The sequence below is a fragment of the Pleuronectes platessa genome, chromosome 18 (assembly GCF_947347685.1).
Source record: "Pleuronectes platessa chromosome 18, fPlePla1.1, whole genome shotgun sequence".
Classification (NCBI taxonomy): Eukaryota; Metazoa; Chordata; class Actinopteri; order Pleuronectiformes; family Pleuronectidae; genus Pleuronectes; species Pleuronectes platessa.
The window spans coordinates 12555622-12577883 of record NC_070643.1 but is presented as its reverse complement, the minus strand read 5'-3'; the positions used below and the strand labels follow the sequence as shown (position 1 = coordinate 12577883).

The 22262-nt window shown below is 40.8% G+C and overlaps 1 protein-coding gene across 1 annotated transcript in view; it reads left to right on the top strand.

Moving 5' to 3' along the window:
• Window positions 1–22262, top strand: part of gabbr2 (gamma-aminobutyric acid (GABA) B receptor, 2) — a 161801-nt gene that overhangs the window by 65241 nt on the left and 74298 nt on the right. The window contains exon 3 of the mRNA XM_053447464.1: window positions 13730–13900. Within this exon, the coding sequence (XP_053303439.1) occupies window positions 13730–13900 (171 nt within the window). The remainder of the gene's footprint in view (window positions 1–13729; window positions 13901–22262) is intronic.

Sequence of the window (22262 nt, the reverse complement as noted above, 5' to 3'; positions counted from 1 at the left end):
CTTTTCATATTTTCTGATGAATAGAATATGATGGAAGAAGTATGTTCTGTGTGCTCATGGACGGACTGTCCGGTGGAGCGACTGCTAGTTGGAGAAAATGTGTAACATTACATAATCATAGATAGTCATAATTATATACCTAATGATCGCCGAATATTCATATGTAATATAAATGGAAGCCAGCAATGGTGCGACCCCCGAAGCATGTATCCATTTTCTGATGTGTGTGTGTCTCTATGTAGCAATTCAGGAGATGTGGCTAAAAACAGCAAGTGTGATCCAAAACATTTCATCATCTATATCGTCCCACCTATTTGAACCCACAAGAGTTGGGTGCTCCAAAAACAAGACACCACAACCTTCAATATAAAAGCCAAACACTGTTGGTGACAGTTTATGACACCTTTGGCTGTATGAATGGAAATTACTTTCCAACAATAACCCAGTCACTGTGACACACTGTGTACTGACGCTGTGGTTACAGGAAAGTGACTCCGTTTATTTGTTTGTATGCACAGGCATCACTTGTCTTGATTTGCAGTGGTACATTCAAATAAAAAACTTAAGTGCCACCACTCAACATACAGCAACAAGATTTATTGAGTGTTATAATCGCATGCATAAATAACGCTTGTCATAAGGGAACACTGGTATGTTAAAGCATTTTATGTCTCCATCTCTTGACTAATGTCTCCTGGCTATCTCGTCCTCTGCTGTAAGCAGCGGAGAGATAGTCTGCAAATCAAATTAGCTGTCTAATGGAGAAAGATGAAGAAAGAAGGAAAGATGAGAGGAGGAGGGAGGAGAGGGTGAGAGAGAGCGTTCGCGATAAATCTGCAGGATTACATTATTGTCTTTTTTTGTGAATGGAGGAGGACAGGGAGTGAATGAGGGAAAAGGGCTTGGTGGTCTGAGTAATATTGACTTCAGGGGAGCTTTTTCAAGGATGTATAACCAATTACAGGGGCCCTCCCACCACAAACTTCTTTTCAGATTCGAGACAAGTCACTGGAACTCCGGCAGTGCTGCAGTGCTGTATTGGATTCCATGTTGTCGAACCTCCGTAATGGAATCCTCTGCTTGAGCGAACAAGGAATCCTGGTTTTGACGCACAAACATAAGCAGACATACGGAAAATACACACATAGGCAGAGACATTGGAACCAGGCAGATAATTGACGTATTAGGGCTAATATATATTCTGTATATTATTGATTAGAGTATAATAAAAAACAACAAGGGTATACGGCAACAATACAAGGATTTAATGATTGGTTTGATTATTTGTTTTTCTTAATTAGTTCATCTCAAATCAATTAGAAAATGTGCAATGAGTGGTCAACATTTACAGTTACTGCGAGAAACAAAGTGATTAGATAATATTGGCTGATAACAGCTCAAGAGTTGGTTAGGGGTTTTAAGGGAAATAAAAAACACAGATGTGAACTTGTAGCAAGTTTTGCTACTTACAAACGTAGTTATCACACCCACACACAGAAATGTAGAGATACTAAATGAGATTGTTTATTAAGGCCCCTGCTTCCCTTAGTCAAAACATTTGGTTTTATTCTTCTGAGGTTTAACTGTTTATGAGCACATGGAATGCATCCTCTCCTTTTTCTCTCTCATATTGTCGTCCTACTTCGTATGAAAACAAGATGCTGCCGTCCTTGGTGGCGGGATAAAAGACAGGATGTACAGGAAAACAGAAAATGACAGAGGGAGACAATGTTGCTCATGAAACCATCTGGGTGTTCCCAGCATCGTCGGCTGTTTTTTCCTCACAGTCCCCACTCTCTATCTCTCTCTCTCTCTCTGTCTCTCTGACATGCTATGTCTGTTCTGTGTATCCATGCTTTATTTATCGCTGCCTTCATTAACAATTTAATTGAAAAGCAAGGGAAAGAGTCACATCGGAATATTATTGGAGCAAATGGGGCTTTTAGAGTCTCATAAGTATGGACTGTGAATGCTTTCTCCTGCAAATGGGGGAGAGGGAGGGATGGAGAGGGGGAGAGAGAGAGAGAGAGAAAGAGAGGGCGAACGAGAGGGAGAGAGAGATGTCTGCCAACTTAAAAGATAGTAATTTGCAAATGCTTTCTCCAGTGAAATGTTTGCCCACTCACCACAGGAAACGCTTGTGTGTGGGCTATCCCTGCACTTCCCATACATAACCTATTATAGGATGAATATTACACTGTGCAACTTATCGGCTCTTCTGTCAAACATTTTAATACTTTACTGAGCATCAGTAAACATGCGCGTTCCTCCTCAGGGGAGAGATGGGCCACAGATCTATTTTCCACTAAGCAATTTTCCAGCAACTTCACCAGTGTTATTTTCTCCGGCTAGACGATGAAACATTGGGCTAAAGCAGGGACATACAGTATGTGTTTGGATGTGAAATAATGTGTGGGTGTACTGTGCACGTGTGTACACATTTTCAATTGTGAAAAATCCTTTTTTTTTCTAATATCAGAATATCAGAAGAAAGAGGTTCATGGAAGAGAATAATTTTTTATTTTCACCTTGTTTAAAAACAGAAGAAATGTCTCAAACAAAACGGCTTGAACCCCTGTTGAGATGATAGAAGTTGGAGTAAACTAGCTCATCCCAGTGGCTATCACGATGTACGATCCGAAATGAATGCAATTAAGTGCAGGCGACATTTCTTTGAATAGTTCATTTTTAGTAAATGTTGTTAAACCCATTAAGACCTAAGGTTCCCGAATAACCACCCCTAAGGATTGTTTGGAAACAACCACGTAAAACCCCAAAAACATCGTCAGGCTACGAATCTTCTCTATTGTTATTTTAATCATTAAATCATTATTATTACTTAGAAAGTGTATTTACTGTTCCTTATCGTTTTTAAACTTTTTGTGACTGTGATGATTTGGATGAATTAGATTGAAAGCAGCCCAGCAACTGTCATCACTCCTCCAATCCTAATTGGTGCACAGAGACATGACTTTTTCTAAATGAAGCCCGCCTACTCTATAGCATTGAAAAGAGCGGAGAGGGAATCTCACGGATGAAATGACTAAAACTGCCTTTTTGCTTTTGTGGAGAAAAGTCTGTTCATTCCATCGATCATAGTGAGAAGCTGAAAATAAGTTTTCAGAGTCTTTAAAGATGACCACAGCAGAAAATTATAAACTTTTTCCAGCTACCTTCAAAGTCCACCAGGGCAGTTTGACGCTCAAAAGATTTCTTAGTATGGCGACATCAACATTTCTTGCAGTGTGTTCACCACAGCCTGGCCAAGTAAGCAGAGAAAAATACTACTCCAGCAATGTAATCCCCTCCTTCCCCGAAGGAATAGGTGTATAGAGAGATGGATGGAGAGAGGAGGGAGAGAGGGAGGGAGAAAAAGAACAATAATGGTCTCTACAGTTCAGCATCTGCTCATAAATCATTCATAGGCAGCCAAGTGGCAGCAGCAGGGTGCACTGTGAGATTTCAGGTTACGGTATCAAATCTCAATTTATAAATAGAATAGTTTTGGAGCTAGGTGGCAGAATACCATCAGTCAAAGGCCCCTGCTCCCAACTCCCCTTGAGCATTCACCGATTTCTCCTTATCTAAGATTTGTCCAGTGTGCACTGATACTATCTTCACATAGTATTTGACATGTAGGGTCCTTAAAAGTGCTTTTGGAAATACAGAGACCTCACATGTGATTAAATTTTGAGATAAGGGAAGAAATTCTCATATTTTTGTGTGTCTTGTTTATCCCAAAAGTTTTATGAAAATAAAGAATGTCATGCATCCTCATGCTGACTCATGAACTCCTCATTTAATATCCGATCCTGTCAATATCACCAGGACATTCTCTCCCCAGGATCCTGCTCGTGATAGAAACATGTCAATGCCACTCATCTTCCACTGTTCAAAGACAAGCTGCCGACACACAGCCATATGAAGAATGGCAGAGTCCTGTGAGCTTGTCTCATGGCGAAGGTGGTGACGGGCGATGCCTTCTGTTGATTAATGCTCCACATCCATCATGCCCAGCACACAGCACACTGTACAGCAAATAGGCTCGTGTGAATCTGGTAGTGTAAGATCAGACAATAGAGGGTGATTACGTTTTCCTATCACCTGAAAGCACTCATGTCTATACAGTGCACCTTGCAGACCACCTTGACCAATTTGACCAGGATGATTAATGGCTTTCAAGTAGTAGAAGAAACTCTACACCAAAGCACATCTTCTTGAGGAGAAAAATGCTGTTAGAAAAGTGCAGACTGCAGAGACCTGCTGCAGACAGAGTAGAGGTAATATTATTACCTCTTCTCTAAGTAATGCTATTGACCTTGCATCAGGAAACATGCGAAGCATACGTTGAACAATAAGCCAGGAGTTTGTCGAAAATATCAAATGAGTCATTACTGATTTTAGAGATGAATTTTCCCTCTTTCAGTTGACATAATTAAAGATAAGTCGTATTTTATATTACCAAAGTAATGTTTTGTATAGTGAGTGGTTTTGCCATCTATCTAATAAATCCAGGAATCTCCCTCTGTCTGTGACTCGCATCTCTTAAAAACTGTTCCTCTGTTCACCTTCACACTTGTCATGTGATTAAGGCCCCAAGAAGGTGCAGTGTCAAGTCTAATGTGATTTGGACATGTGATACATTCACCATTAGTAACATTTTAATAAACGGATGACAAATTCTGGGTTTGTAAAATTATTATTCGATAGATATTAAAACTTCACAATAGTTTACATACGGACTGAGTGATGAGTTCATCTTTACCAGTGACGTGTGAACATCTAATGGACGTATCAGGCTCAGCACGTCTCTTTTACACATTTGATCTTCACAGGCAAGCCAAGCACAAAGGTCACCCCTGACCTTAGAGAGCAGAGTCCACAAGCTTACCCCAGCACTCTGCCAGTGTCAGTGATGTACAGTCGCTCTAAATGGTCAGGTTGGGGGAAGAGCTTAACATCTTAATCTGAGCTCAAACTCCTTTAAACAGCATTAACGTGTGAGATGACACCATCAGATTCAGCCAAGGGATGATTAAATGGAACCCTTTGCTTTAAGGACGATCCTAGTATTTAGGATTTAGGAGTTTTGTGATGCTCAACGATTTTGATAGATGACTAGAAAGTATTTTAATAGAAAAGGGTTGCATTTTCTTTTGCTGTCTCCAAATTGTCACCCTTTTTATGCCTTTCCTCACTTTGTGTGTGTGTGTCTTTGAAAACTGAAAAAAGATCAACCTCAGCAAAGGAAGCATGCATGGATGAGATGTCTGTGCACGATGGATTGAAACGCCTCCGTCTCCTACTGCGGCGATTCAGTGACAGCGCATGTTTGATTGAATGTTTGCTGGGGTCAATCCAAACGTTGATCACATTGCAGGAGCGGAGCTTCATGCCCGATAACGTCCCAGTCAGCGAGGCTGGCTATAGACATGAGGGGGGACGGCCATAACTGCTGAAATAAATGACAGTGTAAGCGGAGAGGATGAGAAGCAGGCCCAAACAATTGACCTGAGATGAGAGCGATGTGGTCGGGTGTTGTGCAGGGTCAGCAAAGCATCAACAGAGCATCACTCAGTCTGTGTGTGTAGGTGGGTGTGTACATGTCGGCATTACCCATAACATGATTGACATGTTAGAGCAGACGCTACAGTAGACTAAGAGCTATAAGAGGAGGCGGCGGACACATCACTCACCTGGTCAGAGGCCACTCAACGTGCATGGTATGTGAGGATGTGCAGCATCCTGTTACACAATATAGTAAAGTGCTCGTCATTTACACAGATGAGAATGATTTTCAAAGCTGTCGTCTTGTTGGTAAGGTTTATTTTCCATTATTATATTTAATTTAATCTGTGTGATGTTTTCTGAATTCCTTTGTACCCACATGGCATCGGAGCTGTTGGACCTCAGGTGCAGCATTTTTAGAACAAGAGTAAAAGAATGAAATACTATTTATAACTTATAAAGGCTGCCTCATGGAGTCAGAGATTTGAATCATCAGAGATTATTTTTGCAGAGCTTCGTCAGTCGGCTCTGGCTTTTGTTCGACATCTGGTGTCGGCTAAAAAAAGTTTGTTGCGTAAATTTGATCCATTCTTACTGTAGTAAGCTCAGAGGGCTAACTTACCTTCTGTACTTTAATGTGTACATTTTGCTGTCATTTTGATCAGTGTGCTGACACCTGTTCAAAAATGTGGCAGCTTAATTCTATAATGCTTGATTATTTTTTTATTTACTTTAGCTTAGTTTGATGTTCCTTCTCCTTCGATCATGTCAGGCAAGCCAAGCCCGAAGGTCACCCATGACCCCGGAGAGTAGAGTCCACTTGTGCCACTTACTTGCTTATGTCACTAAGGACTGTATTCCAGCAATTATTACGGTAATGGATGTTAAATTGTCTAAAATATTTCTCTGGAATCATCTCGTCCACATACACTCATATCATCTGTTTACCACAACCACACACTCAGCCTCCACTTCCTGTCCTCTGGCTTTTGTGTGGACCCAACAGCACAAATACACACACACACACACACACACACACACACACACACACACACACACGTGCATGGCTAATGTGCATCATCTCAAACTGCTCCCAGCTATTTGGGAAAATGAAAAACCAATATCTTAAACTGTGTTTTCGATGTGTGAAAGCGGGGTCCCACAATTAGCAAAAAATTTTGATTATTGAAGTGTGATGGAACCGTACTGTGATTCTAAGTATTTTAGCAAAATATTAATAAAAAACAACAAATAAGTAAATTGCATTCTTGCTTCAGCAGATTGCATTTGTGTTTGATATATATAGAGTAGGGGAACACGGTTTTAAACATAATGATTACATTTTAGTTAAATGATTTACACACTTTTTCATGTGATTCGTATTGAGTCAATATCTTGTGATCAAAAAGAAATTACACATCACGCTGTGCCTTACGTGTGAGTAAATCTTTGCATGTATCAGACAAAAGAGTTTGTTAGTGTGGACATGAAGGCACTGTGTTATCTCCTGTCTGTAGACAATCCATTTAGCAATATGTGCTCATCACTCTCACATCGCAAAAGTAAACTGCAGTGGAGTGGAGTCGACCTCACTGCCCTCCATTTAACCCCAAACTTTAAATTTCCCTGCTTTGCTGTTTCCCACCAACACAAGCTTGACTGAACAGTATGATGATCTGGAACAGCAGATATGCAAAAATGCTGTAAATGTGCATTGTCTGCAGAAGCTCATGCATCCCACACACACCAACTTTTCTATAGACTATGAAGTCAATAATGACTAGCACATAATTCATGTAATCTTTTCTTCTCCCTTCGTCACGTCCACTGTTTGTCTGCATCACTCCCTCCATTGTCTCTCCACCTCTGGGCCCGTCTCCTTTATCATCTCACTCAGTCCCTCTACTGTCTACCTACAACATCCAGCTCTCCTCATTCTGGTGCTAATGAGTTCTGGATGTGGTCGGTGTGGGGTCCAAAGCATCTCCCTAACCGCTGCCTCTCCAGCTGGGTTCTCCTACGGTGCATCAAATGCCTCTCCTGCATATTGAATCAACCCCGGGACCACCTCCGTGCTTCCTGATCAGTAGCACTACTATTACCGAGCTATTACTCTGCACGGGGTCCCGGGGGGTCTGGCAGGATGGATGGGCTTTGAATCTGTTGTGTTGTGGGCGAAGGTGGAGATAATATGCATGGGTGGGCTGAGCGTTTGAAGTTGTTTGATACTATCCCTTGTGATTATGAAAGCTTTCTTTTCAGTTTTATAACTTGCCGGAGTTGACTCAAAGCACCTTTTGAAAGTGTGTTATCCTGGGATGCAACCAATCAAGTTGCGTTTGTGCAAAATTTATTGTAACCTCTGATTACCCCTTGGAAATATGAGCCCCATTGTGATTGGCAATACAGGGAATTCAGAGAAATTACTTCTGTCTCTGTTCAAGGATCAATAATGTTGCAAAACATGTCAACAGTTTTCTTCCATTTTGCTTGAATATTATATATTGAACGTTCTTGCTGTTGAGTCGCCCTCTCAAGTCTCCCATTGGACCAAACCTCCCCGATGTTGGTGAAGGTAATTAATCACCTTACGTGTGACCATTTTCTGACCTGCTAATCCTGTTAAATCGATATCCCATAAGTGATTGCTGAACCGCACTGGTATTGCTTCTTTCGCCAGAATACCTGAAGTGTTCAGAAAACAACATGCAAACATTTTAAATATTATTGGAGGGTTTGTAAGGTACAGACTTCAGAATTGGGAAGTGCCAGGAAGAGACCAGCGTTTATTTTGGGATGTGTCGGAGGTTGTCCGTGTGTGGTTGAAATATTGATCCCAACTTTTCACGAATTGTGTGGTCTTATCAATATTTGTGCCTGGTCCCTTCATCAAGTGTGACTGCTTGTACTTGGCATTCGATAAATGGTAAATGTGGGGGGAAAAAATGTGGAGCAGCATACATTTTTGTGACCAGATTTATTTGAGAGAACTTTTTTATTAAACTGAGGTTTGTCTGTCGCTCTGTTCACTAATTTGCTTGGAATAAATTGGTGATGCAGCCCGGTCTCAAATCGTTGCAGATTAATCAGTGATGCGACACGTTTGGTACAATAAACACAAAAGACATGAGCAATACCCTGTGAGTAAGCTGATACCTCCCATTCACTTTTTTTTTTTATCTAGCTTGTCTGTAATAGCAACTCCATTATTCAAAGGCCAACCACACAATTAGCACCAGCAGATCCCATTGCGAAGCAGTCCTGCTAGGACCAATCAATGCCATTACATCCATCAATGTGATTAGGCACACTCTTGCCTCTTCCTTATTTCTCTCTTTAAACCGCCTGTGCTCGGACGGTTGTAATGCTTGTTACCTTTAATACATGCACCATTGATTCCCAATTCCATGCCAAATCAGGCAGGTATATTGCAGGAGATATAAACAAAGGGACATTCCGCTGTGGATGCAGGTAATAAAGGCTGTAACAACTGTATCTTGGTCTTTAGCTACAGCAATCCCCTGTGGCTGTGTTAGAATGTGATCAAAGAGACAATACTATCTTTATCTTACACGGTAAATCACACCACCAACCCCTACAGACAAAAAGCATTCATAACTTAAGAAGAACCAGTTGGCTTCTATTCAATGGCATCTCAGAGCTCATAAATACTAATAATGGCGTCATTTTGTTGGTTCACAACTTTGGTCTAGGCCAAAATATCTCCAAAACATCCGGGTTGATTGCCGTGATTTTTTTTTTTACAGACATGGCGAAGCATAATGGCCAATGCTAACAGGCTAAACTGAAATGATGAACGTGGCAAACTTAAAACTGATCCTTCTACGTATTGAATCAGTAGTAAACAAGTCACCTTGCTTCCCCACTCGGTCACCCTGTATTTCTTATTTTCTCTTCTGGGCCCCTCTCTCATTATTTGCCAATGCATAAACTTAAAAAATTGGTTGTGGCATGAATAAGCCCAAGTGGGGAGGCAGCAAAGCTTTCATATTCACTTCAAATAGAATGTGATAAGCCGGGACTGTGAACACAAAATGCCTACACAGATCTCCACTGTGATGGTATCAGTGATTCACCTCAAGTCCTCACGAAAAACATTATGTCTCAGCGGGGCCAGACGGATCCTCAGTCATTTTACCAAGAGCCTCGGTGACCTTGTAGTGATATGAGAGGGGGGAGCTGCCCAGAGTCCATTGCCACAGATTTAATTACAACTGGAAAAAGGAGGCTGCTGTAGTGTGTGTGTAAGTGCGGTCTGAGTGTGTGAATGCATTTGCTTTAACCTGTGTGTGTGTGTGTGTGTACGGCACGCTACACGTGTAACTTTGACACTGGTGTAGAGCTTTCCACCAAAGACCATCCTATTTAGGCCGGCCCTTTTTAAAACCCTCTTACATAAGCCACTACCCTCAGATGTGTGATATCGTGGAACTATTTTTGGCTTTTCCTCCGAAAAAAGGACTGTTCAGAGTTAAAGACCAGCCTATTCTTTAAATAATACATTGGAGCTTCCTACCATCTTGCCTAATATACTGTCCTCACAAAATCATGCCTGTTGTTTCCTTGGATTGCTTTGCAGACTTTGTGAAGTCAAGTGAAAATCATGCAACTGTCGTACTTGCCTAATATCTAATGTATAAAATGAGAAATTGCTTACTTACGATGCCATCATCTTTTTTAATAGGAACATAAGTGTGAATAGCATAAGCTTAAACAGTGAATTTCGCAGAAACATCACAGTTGTATAATCTATTATTCATGGTTTTGGTTTTATGTTTTTAAAGCTTTACCAGGGCCCTTTAACTGACCTCCCAATCCCGTAATATCAGAGGGGTCATTTCTTGCAGTTGCTCATGACCCTGTGAAATCTACCCTTGACTGTTTGCCTCCATTAGCAAAGCAATCTGAGCACTGAAACACTTTCAGTCCAATTCTGATTTAAATTAAGCTTGTGCTGTTCATTGGTGGATATTCCTTTCTGTGATTTTTCTTGGATTCAAAGTTTTGACGAAAAATGAAATTTTGCTATGATGTCTCCTCAAGATGCAGATTTGAGAAAACTGGCAAAATCGTTTTAGTTTGCGAAAATCACTAGTTCTTATTCGAGATCTATGGGAGCGCCTTTCAGTGTGTCTATAGCTAACAGCCTCAGCAAATCGGTGATTAAGGCAATTCTAGAAAGACCCGTTGACGCCCTCCGACAATGTCGGGTGATGTTGGATTTAGCAGTGGTACCAAGATAAAGACCTTTCTTTCTGCCTAATTGATGACTTTAATCCATGAGTTGTTTTAAAAACCCGTCTTGTTGATGTGTGAACACAAACCCTTGTGTGTCTGGACCGAAGTCAGTATCCTGTGAAATAGCGTATAAATGCAATTTGGGTTCATATTATATTGGGAAATGGAGAAAGGAGACATAGGACAAAAGTTGCTTTACATTATAAAAATGTGTGTGTTCTTTAGTGTTGCCAGTCTAAGTGGTCAATTCAAGCTAAACTGTTCTTTCATAGCTGTCATACCATCTCACACCAAAGACCACATCCTTGTACTTTCAGTCCTTAAAATTGTAATTTTTCTGTGAATCAAAGTCAGTTACTCTTTTTGGTAATGCTACAGTGTCGTTCCAGTAGTGATCACTTTTCAACAAGTGTACAGAGTTACCAGCAGCCCCGTGATTAATAAGTGGTTGAGATGTCTCGAAGTGGATAGAGGCTTAATGAGAAGATCACAGTAATCTCTAAAGTTAGGAAGTGCTTGAACTCCTCGAGGCTCTGGTGCACTTTTAGCGAGATCTGCTGGTGTACCTCTTGGTCTCAGGCAGAATTATAATATCCTTCTGTTGATTGCTATCATGAATCACAAATTCTGCTTAATCTTTACAAAGTATGTAATTAACCCTGCGCTGATTCATATCGCTCATTAAATTAACACAGATAGGACAGAGAAAATAAAGCACAGTGCCTTATTATCTCAGCTGCTTTGGAACCAAAATGTTCACAACCTTTCAGACCTCTGCTTCTCAAATGATGCATCTTTATAAACAGGTCTTTGTTTTGAGACATACAGATTAGTTATAGTTCAACCAGTGTACTACTATGATGCTGCCGGTAACGGTTATTAAAACCATTCAGACGTAATCTTAAAATTTCAAATTGAACAGTAAAGTATCAAATCTTTGTAAATTCTGTTACTTGCTGGTTGTTACATTGTACAGTTGTTACAATGTACAGACTTGAACATTTTAATCTTAAAAAATTTATTGCAGCAATTTTTTTGCCTCATGAAGACATTTAGTGACCCACTGTTGAAAATGTGCAGCAAAGGGGAAGAGAGAGCCAAACGCTATTAGCATAGAAATGACAAATGAAAGGCGGGATGGGTTGGAATGAGGACAACTGGGACTGCTGCTAATGATTATTGGTATAACTGAACAAAACAATACAGGGCGACAGAAATGCGAGACCCTGAAGGCTCATTAATGCTGCTCTAACATATGAAAACAGATACAACCGTTTAATTTAAATTTACATCACTGCCCAGGTACTTTACTATGGTATGGTATACATCCACTAGAGGGTAGCACAGAGGGGAGGGGCTTGCTATAACGGACTTTTAAAGAAAGACGTAAAAGCGGCCTCATTGTTAATGGCGCTGGTCTCTGAGGTCTTGTTGTGGGCTCGGACAAACTGGTCCTCAAGTTTTCCGTTTCCACAGTCCAAACTTGCATTTAATTCCCATCCAATCTTCAAGTTCTGCAATAACTGTCTGTCCTCAGGTGAAGATCCCTGTTTCTTACCAACTCATCTCTCATCGTAAAGATCCACCATTGTTGAAATCTCTTCCTCAAGTCCTATAGGCTCATCGAGCTTGAATTATTGGCTACACTGCTCCCCCACGATTTCTGGTGGTACTCTACTGATTTCATCCGTTTCGTCTGTATCCATTAGCCTTAATAAGATGTGCACAATGCAGAATATGGATAGAGGGATCCGTATGTTTCCTTATACCTATCTAATGGTCACCATACATGAGCCCTGGCTCCAACACAAACCTGCTGTCACGGCTGCAGGTGGTGCAGCCTGTTCAGCTCGGAACTCACCACTCACCCTGAAAATACATGTAAATAACAAGGATTTTATTCAATTCAGTGGTTTGGAAATCGTCACGTCCAGGTGACGATAGTGGCTGTGTGTGTTCTAGGCAGAGAGATGGCCTTTAAATTAAAGGCTTTAATATATCAATATTATATACTCACAGCTCTCCAGTGGCAGTAAATGATTTAAATCAAAGACCTTATATTCCAGCTGGTACACTGTACACCAGTACATCAGAACATACTCATACTTTTTCAAATTATATTGCATTCGGTGACGGTTTGTGCATCATATTTACTTCATTAGCATCTTAATGCTCCGGAAAAATACTAATAATTTTCAGAGTTTGCTTCGCGCTCCCTATTCGGTGAACATGAATTGATTTACAGCAGATGTGCCTCAGATTTGATTAGGTTGCAGTGGTTGAACGGAATAATAGGTTTGTGTAAAAAAGCTATTAGTGTCTGAGGTTCAGCACACTTTATTCCTAGGTGTGTGTGTGTGTGTGCATGTGCGTGTGCGTGTGTGTGCGTGTGTGCATGTGACAAACGAAAAGCTTTTAACTTACCAATCCAAAGATTAATCATATTGCCAAGTTGCTTTTCGCTTGTCACCAAAATCTTTACAAATACACACAAAGGGCTTTAATACATACTTATACATACCAAAGCGTACACACAAACACATACACGCAAACTAGTTTAAAAGCTTATGCAGACAGTGTTCATCAGTTCCACCCAATATTTACTGATCTATTCATCATTACATTTTGAAGGTGCTGTTTCATTGACATTTGAAGTCATTTGAAAAAGTTGATTTGTTCGAACCATTAGACTATAAACAAGTTTGCGTTTTAGTGTGTGTGTGTGTGTTCGTCACGATGCACTGCCGTGGTTTAAACCATGAAATGACAGAGGCCACTTACCAAAGCAAGGGCAGACCTGAGATCTGTCATCAAGTGCATTAGGTTCAGTAACACAATACTTAACAGTGAAACTCCACCAACAGTCTGACAGTGTGTTGCCAGGTTTATTTGTGACCGTCGTGTTTAACCCTAACTGTTAGAATCAGTACTCACTGTATTTCTTCCTCTTTTCTCATTGCAGCTGTCGTTTGCAGCCACCACACCAGTTCTGGCCGACAAGAAGAAATACCCCAACTTCTTCCGCACTGTCCCCTCAGACAACGCCGTGAACCCTGCCGTGGTGAAGTTCCTCAACTTCTACAACTGGACCCGCGTGGGGACGCTAACACAGGATGTTCAGAGATTCTCAGAGGTCAGTTTTTTTTTTTTGGTCCCTCTTTGAAGATACATCATTTTAAAACTTTCACTTTTTGAAAGTTGATAAAGAAACCTTGAGTTAGACATCAAAGTCCAGAATGTAGACAGTGGACATGAACATATTGACATCAATCCAACAAATTCTCAAAGTCGCTGTGAATGGTGGTCGTACTGATAATTGTTTCATTAAATCACCTTTTCTGTTGTATGTAAACAATTAATACTGCTGATTAACCAACAATACACCTCAACTAAATGCATCATTTGTACTAATATGGTCGAACATATTGATCTCTTATCCCAAAGGCAACTGTGATAATTGCACATTTATAATTGAACTGAACTTAACCTTGAAATTGAATAAATTAATTGTGCATTTCGTTACACCTCTGCCTCGCGGCAACAGCATCCTGAATTACAGGAGGGAAAAGTGCATCGTCTCCTTTTATCTGAAATCTTCTTTATTGCACAAAAATGCATGTATTTAACTTTCACGAGCTGAGACAGTAAACCAGACACAAACAAAATAAAGCTGCAGCAGCGCAGTTAAAATCCCACTCTGGCCAGTGCACATGTAAATATTTAATAACACGTCTTACGTTTATCAGATTTGAACACAGAGACCTGACATTGACCCGTGTACTGAGTATATTTATAGCTCTGTGTACTACTAAGTATTTTTGTACAGGAGTTTCAATAATCTGGTTTTATTCAATCCAGTGTCGTCTCCCTTATACCTCCTAGCTTTATGAGAAAACAACTTTTGGTTCTGAAGGTGAAGGTTAAAGTTTCTGAACACTGAATATTCTCTATATCCTCAGTCAAGTGGAAATGCAGTGAATGAGAGAAGCAACAGAACAGAAAAACTATTTGTTCAACATTTGTTTTCAATTGTAATTCAGACAATGTCCAAAAGATTTCAGTGCGTGGCAATCAATTTAATTTAAGCTATTCTCCAGTGGTTAATCATTTTCCAACCATATGATAATCCATGTGTGATTCTGAAGGAATGATAAAACTATATGATAAACAAACTAACTAATGATAAAATTAGAGTTAAGTAAATTGAGTTCAGTTGTCATTTTTTTTCCTGCCGTATTTCTTAGCTGAATTCAAGCTGGTGTGTAGTTATAGTTACCTGTGTCCCTCTCATTAGATAACACCACTCAGCTTACTCTACATTGTTGGGTGAAGCCCTTTTTATTTGTATTGACTCAGCACTTGTAGCCAACTCATGACACTGTCTTCTCTCAAATTTATCTCAAAGCTTGAGGAATTTGAAAGTTTTACTAAGTTGGATTTTAGCTCAGAACCGGGCGGGCACATTTGCATACTTGTTGAAAAAGTCTGTTCTATTCATATGAGCATCTCATCTACAAAGCATACAGATTCATCATGCCTTTGAGTAACAAATGAAACTCATGGCACAAACGCCGTGTCACGTCAGATGTATTGAAAGCAAACACTTGAGAATCATATCGTGAGCTCTCGCCTTGGGGCCCTGGTTGAAAACAATCTGCTCAGCAGCTCGGGTTGGGAGGTGGAGGGGTGCATACGAAGTCTCACTGCAAATCTCAGTGAGCCTAAATCCCTTTATCTCTCCCCTCCTGAAAGCACCAAGGGGCTTAGGACGGGAGGAAGACGGACGGCCCGATTCAATCAACCTGCCACAAGATTGGCCTCTAATCCTGATTTACAAATATGCAAGCATCGCTTCCGCACTTCAGGATTCGTACAATCCCCTGTCAGGTTCAGAGCATGCTGGGTGCTTTGGCTGCATCGGGAAGTCGCAGCAACGCGCAACAAATGATGAGACCAGAAGTAGGAAATGCTGTTTTAATGCCACCAAAGAGAAAAGCAGTCAAATACATTGAGTCTATGGAGTGGTCGAACCCGTATGGACATATCCTGTGAAGGGATCCTAAAGTGACACTGAAAAATTAAGTTCAAAATTTGTGTTCACTGTACAAATTCAGCAGCTGACTGTAAGAGAAGCAATCTCTGAGCCCATCGGCCATCTTCTAACAAGGAATGTTCCACTGGGGACCAATGTTTTGGGGCTAACAGTGTAGACGGTGGATCTCTGGACCAAAAGTCTGCGTTTCGTTTGCTGCACCACTTTTGCAGTCCCACTAGTTTCAACCATGTCGAACATTCCTCCACACAAACCACAAACAGCCTTGACGACATTAACTGCTATCTATGATTGAGATGGATTTAAAGGCTGATAGCCGATGCATCACGGTCAATGTGTGCCACCTCCTTCGCTCTCCACACAGACTTTTTACCTGCGGGCAACCTATGCCTGCTCCAACAGGATTGTTCAAACCAAAAACTGAGACCAGAAATCTTCTCCCCTTATTTAACGGTTTCGAAGATCATTTGTCAGTAACGTAGAATATTTCTGTTTTTATTTCTTGTTTTAAGCCAACTGTTATTTTTTTCTGTGGATTACATTTCAATAAGAGGCTTTTGAAAATGAATAATACTGAACAGATGGGAAAAACATCTAGTATATGATCTAAATAATTAATCTGTGATCTGTTATTTATAGATACGGATTTAGGGACGTCACTAACATATACAAATATACTATACCTATACTGGAAGAAGAGCACATTATGCATGTGTGTACACACTATCACTCACATATACACATTTGCATCTGCATAATAAGTACACTATTGACAGTGTTGTCATCCTCACTACCTCCTACATCTCTCTTTTGTCTCTCCCTTCTTTCTCTGTCTCTGACTGGCCCACAGTGCTGTTTCCCAGGGAGACTGCTTGCGAGGTTAATGTTATGTAAGGCTTGTTAAGGATTCAGTCACTGGCATGCACACACACACACACACACACACACACACACACACACATACAGTGTGGTGTCCCCTGGGACTCTAACCTGTAAGTGAAAGCCAGGTTGTCACTTCTATTTATAGGCACTATTGAAGCACATGAACATACACACACAGGGGGTTGTGGTTTACTGTAGTGAGAGATGAGAATAAGTTAAGGCCAGGTATTTGTTAGCATGAAGGTGTCCAAACTGCCAGCATACACACAAACGCACACACACACACACACACACACACACACACACACACACACACACACACACACACACACACACACACACACAGCAATCAACATTATTGAGATTGCCAGACAAACAGGACTAGCCCAGGAAAGGCAGCCACCATCAGTCAGCCAGATGACAGACCTGACAGAGAACAGGATTAGGACTCTGTCCTCTGCCTGGAACCCTCGGAGCTCAGGTGTTTAATTTCACTATGACCACTGATTAAGCTGCAGGAGTTCCTCTCACCGACTCTTCCTCTCTGTCTACGGGGGCATGTGAGGCCGCGAGAGGAAGCCGGTTGAGAGCTTGTCATCAGGCTGTGGCACGACCATTTGTCACGCTAGTTTGCCAAAGCACATGACTGGCATTATAGTCTGAACTCTTGGGATTTGCATGGCGATTTGTTTAGTGTACAGTAAGGAAACAGATGTGTGCCGGGGCTCATCGCATTGCCACGTCTGTAAAAGCCAAACTGCAAAAAAATTTAGCTGCCACATTCTTCTTAGTCTGTCGACTTTTAAAAATGTCAGTGAACACGTAAACGTGTTATGGAGGTGTGGATACCGATGCACAAAGCTCTGACAGACAGACAGATGGTATGTGCGACACTATTAAACACACACACACAGGCACACTCGTCACTGCAAAAGGGGGCCGCACACTGTGAACGTGCTTGGAGATGCTGTGTCTGTAAGTCCCACAGTGTCATAACGGTGGCGTGTGAATCATCCACACTACTCACTTACTCTGCATCAGGGCTCCTACTTTAGTCTGCCTGCAGTTGCCTGAAGTTAGAATATATTTCTTTGTTTCATTTTTTTTTTAAGCTTCATACTAGTTTATTATTCAGTTTGGAGAGTCTTGTCTGTAGCGAGTTACTGCAGCGTCCACTCTGCCCTGGAGAAGTAGCTGCTCAGAGGTTCATTTTAACTGTAACTATACAGGGAATTTCAAGATGTCGCCTAGTTTTGTCTTTTTTTCTTGAAATTTAAAAGAACGTTTTCACCATTTTCCAAAATTCGATAAATTTAGTGGTTTGATTTATAATGAAAAGAATCATTAGTTACAGCCCTAATAGAAATGGTAACAAATGGCTAAAAATGCCATACACAGTCCATCAAAGTTGAAAAATTTGACTGGTGGTTGAAGTAATGAAGGTTAAATGACCAAATCATTGTTAATAAATCGAATACAAGTGATTCTCACTCTCTGTGCCTGTCACATACTTTTTGGATTGTAAAAAAATAATAAATCGGGGGAATACTGCAATGCCTATAGATTCAAAAATAATTGACAAAAGCTAAAGAAATGCAAATTAAATAGCTCTGATGACTTAATTTACTTAAGTTATTTGGCTCCAGACCCTCCATGACTATCATAGGATACGTATCTTAGATAATGGATGAGTGGATTTTACTTCTTGGTTTTTTAGCTTTGATTTATACATTTACAACACCAGAACAAGCAGGCCTCAGTGAAGATAAAATATTGTATATGACCCTGTGCCCTCTGCAGACAACACTAATGCACATTTAATATATAAACCATGGACAGGTTGCTGTTTTGTAGAGTTATCACTGTGCCCGGCTCCAGGATCCAGGCAGTGGAGTAAGTGGGGGATGATACCTCATCCTGTCATATTCACCCCAAACACTTGTTTCCCCAAATCCTCCGCTGGTCACTTCATCTTAACTCAGTTTGTAGTTCATGATTGGTGTAATGTTTTCTGGTGCATTTGTTTTGCGTGACAGAAACATTCTGCACATTAATAAAATCCTTTTGTCTTAATTTCCTGATTGAACCCTGGATCTTTATACACAAATAACTCATTTCATCCAGTGTGTGTGGGCGTGTGCTTGCATGTTTGTATTTGTGTGAGCGCGTGCACATGCTCAGATGTGGAGTTGGATTATTTCTCTTCTGTGTTTGCTGCTAGGGATTCCCAGGCTGCCTCACACAATGGAGGATGTTTTTGTTACGCAGCAAAGCTGCTAACTATTCCCCTCCTACGATCCCTCAATCCATCTGTCCCCCCCCCACCCCCCCCGCTCACGTTATCTGACACACTCAGTCCAGCAGAACACAGATGTATTCGTTGTTTTTCTATCTCAGTGGAGGAAACACAGAATCAAACAAATGAAAATCCTCCTGTGACAGATGCTTTTTTGTGAGCTGAATGTCTGTGTGCGTCTTTTGTGTGTGGCTGTGCATGTATTGCATAGCAGTGTTGTACAGCACACATTGTTCATCTCCATACTGTACGTTTGGTCTGTATGTGATTGTTCTCTGTAACCGGCTAGTTTCCTTTTAGCCTCCAGGCCTTTTAGATCAATGCTCAACTCAACAGGACACTGAAGCTTGTCGCGACCACCAAACCGATGGTTTCTCAAGAGCAAAACCTGGTTGTATTGATCCACTCGGGCCTCCCTGTGTTTTCAGCTCAGCGAGCAGTACATTGGAGGGACTGTTTGTACAGGAGTGAGTGATGTACACAGTGATTTAGAGCTCCCTCCGGGGTAGCAGGGGAGGAGACGATAATGACAGCAGACATTTGGAGACATGAGGGAAACAAAGTTGAAGTTGTGTGGATTTTTTTTCAGTGGCAACAAAATACTTGAAATAGTTGTTATAACCATTGTAATGCAGTAGAGACGGAACTAAAGGGGGTTTTATTCTCACTCCACTTTGACGTGCTGCTATTTGTGAAGTGATACTTTACCCGAAATCATTTTAGTACCATAAACTCACGAAACAGCTCTGGTTTAATCATCTTGAATCTAAAGTTTCTAATAACTAAACCTTTTAAGAGCACCAAAACTTTATTAAATGTTCATAAAACTTCTCAAACTTTATATAATCTACTTATTTACTGTCCATTTTAATATATTTCAGTTGTATTTTGGTCAAATTAGGATAAACGCAATATTTGCCGGCTTCAGGTTGCCTTCCACTGGTTTATGAAACTCTTCCAAAATAATGAAACTTTTCTAAGGGGTGTTTTAATGCCTTTTCTCTGTAATGTCAACCTGTCATTATAATTAATAATAAATTCCAGCTGACTCAACACTCTGTCATGAGGAAACTTTCAGAGAGACATTTCACGGTGAAAAGTTTAGGTGGCAGAGGCTCAGTCACTTCTGTGTATGTATTTAATTATAGGATATTGCTACGGCACAAACTCTCTCTCACACACAAACATAGGGACAACATAAAAGCTTAGGTTCTTTATGTGGTCTCTGTCAGCTAGGCGCACACACACTCTGATGCCTTCACATGCCTCCGTCTGCCAAACCCTCAGGCGGGGTTGGAGGGGTTGACGGCTGCGGGGCATGGCCGGAGGACATGAGGAAAGATGTGTCCAGAGAGTGAGGAGAGGAGATTTCATCGTCGGCATGACAAACCACATTTTGATTACTTCCAGTCAAGCGTAACTGATGGGGTTAATAACGGCTGCATTCCATTTAGGTGGTCCTCTCCCAGGGCCCCTGTGTTGTGCATGCTGAAACACTGGCACGTCTTACTGGAACCACTAAACGTAGCAGTGCCATCATTACTGTCCTCAGCTCCACCTGCACTCTCCCTCCTTTAACAATTCAAAATGTCTTCTGCGAGAAATTGCAAGCTTCTTCTAAAATAGTAGTTTAGAGGAGGGAAGCCAGAGGGATGAATCAGAATGTGTTTGTATTTGTGAGGAGGAGGGGGAGAGGCTGCGCATCACAAACCACCTCAAGCTCGCCATCACAGCGGGAGACCTGCTATGTTCTCACTATTCTTTGATCCCATTACCCACCATTCGTCTGAGTCAATACATCAAGGTAGACGCACAGCTGCTGCACACACATTTACTGGATGTCTGCGTTTGTCAAGCCTCAGATAGTTGACATCATGTGAAGCGAATATTTGCGCTGTCTTGTATCATTCCAAGAAAACAAAAGGAAATGCACATGAGTGTTTGAGTTGCACACAGAATGAGAAGCGTGCGTTGGAATCAGTCGGATCAGTTTGTGATGTTTGTCATGTGAAACAACTCACTGCTAGGTGCAGTGAAGAAGTCTACTTCTTCACTGCATTTGTACTAATGCTGCCATGTTTGTGCAGTGTGCACAAATAAACAATCTGAAAACTGAAAGTGTCAATATGATTGGCAATCCATTCTAAAAAAGAACACACTCTAGTATGTATATTATGTAGGTACGGGTTACTGATATTTATTCATTCATCTAATAATTCCGGAAGCCATATCTCTTGAACCGTTCATCTTAACAGCTTCACATTTGACATGTGTTCGGTCCCCGACTCAAAGAAGTGCAGTGTGAATTTAACCATAGAATATGTTCAATAGTGATAAAATCTTAATAAACAGGCTCTGTGGCAGCAAAGTAAGTAGTGTCGATCATGACAATGCGTTCACATGTTCTCATGATGTGCTGGTTGGTTGAATCCATTTAAGCATTTGTTTTTTAACAAAATTATGCTTATTAAGCTTCTTAATTTCAGCTAAGCCAGTCCAAATATATATAGACTCTTTTATTAACCTATTTTCTTTCACTGCCACATGGAGCCGCCTGCTGATGTTATAGACTTGAGGGATGTAGATTATGCACTGGTGGTTATTTTGTTTGACAAATCTTGCTGCTCCAAGGTCGCCCTGCTGATGATATGTGGAAGAACACACATATGTAGCCTCCAATTAACACCTGGTTTCTCTATTTTAAGCAAACCACAAAGACGTTCCATAGGTACAGTGCCTTGCATAAGTATTCACCCCCTTTGGACTTTTCTACATTTTGTCATGGTATAACCACAGATTAAAATTTATTTCATCGTGAGTTTATGTAATGGACCAACATAAAAATAGTGCATCATTTGGAAGTGGGGGGAAATATTACATGGATTTCACAATTATTTACAAATAAAAATCTGAAAAGTGTTGAGTGCATATGTATTCACCCCCTTTACTGTGAAACCCCTAACAAAGATCTGGTGCGACCAATTGCATTCACAAGTCACATTTGCAAGTCACATAATTAGTAAGTAGAGTCCACCTGTCTGCAATTTAATCTCAGTATAAATACACCTGTTCTGTGACGGACTCAGAGTTTGTTGCAGATCATTACTGAACAAACAGCATCATGAAGACCAAGGAGCTCACCAAACAGGTCAGGGATAAAGTTGTGGAGAAATATGAAGCAGGGTTAGGTTATAAAAAAATATCCAGAGCTTTGAACATCTCTCTGAGCACCATAAAATCCATCATAAGAAAATGGAAAGAATA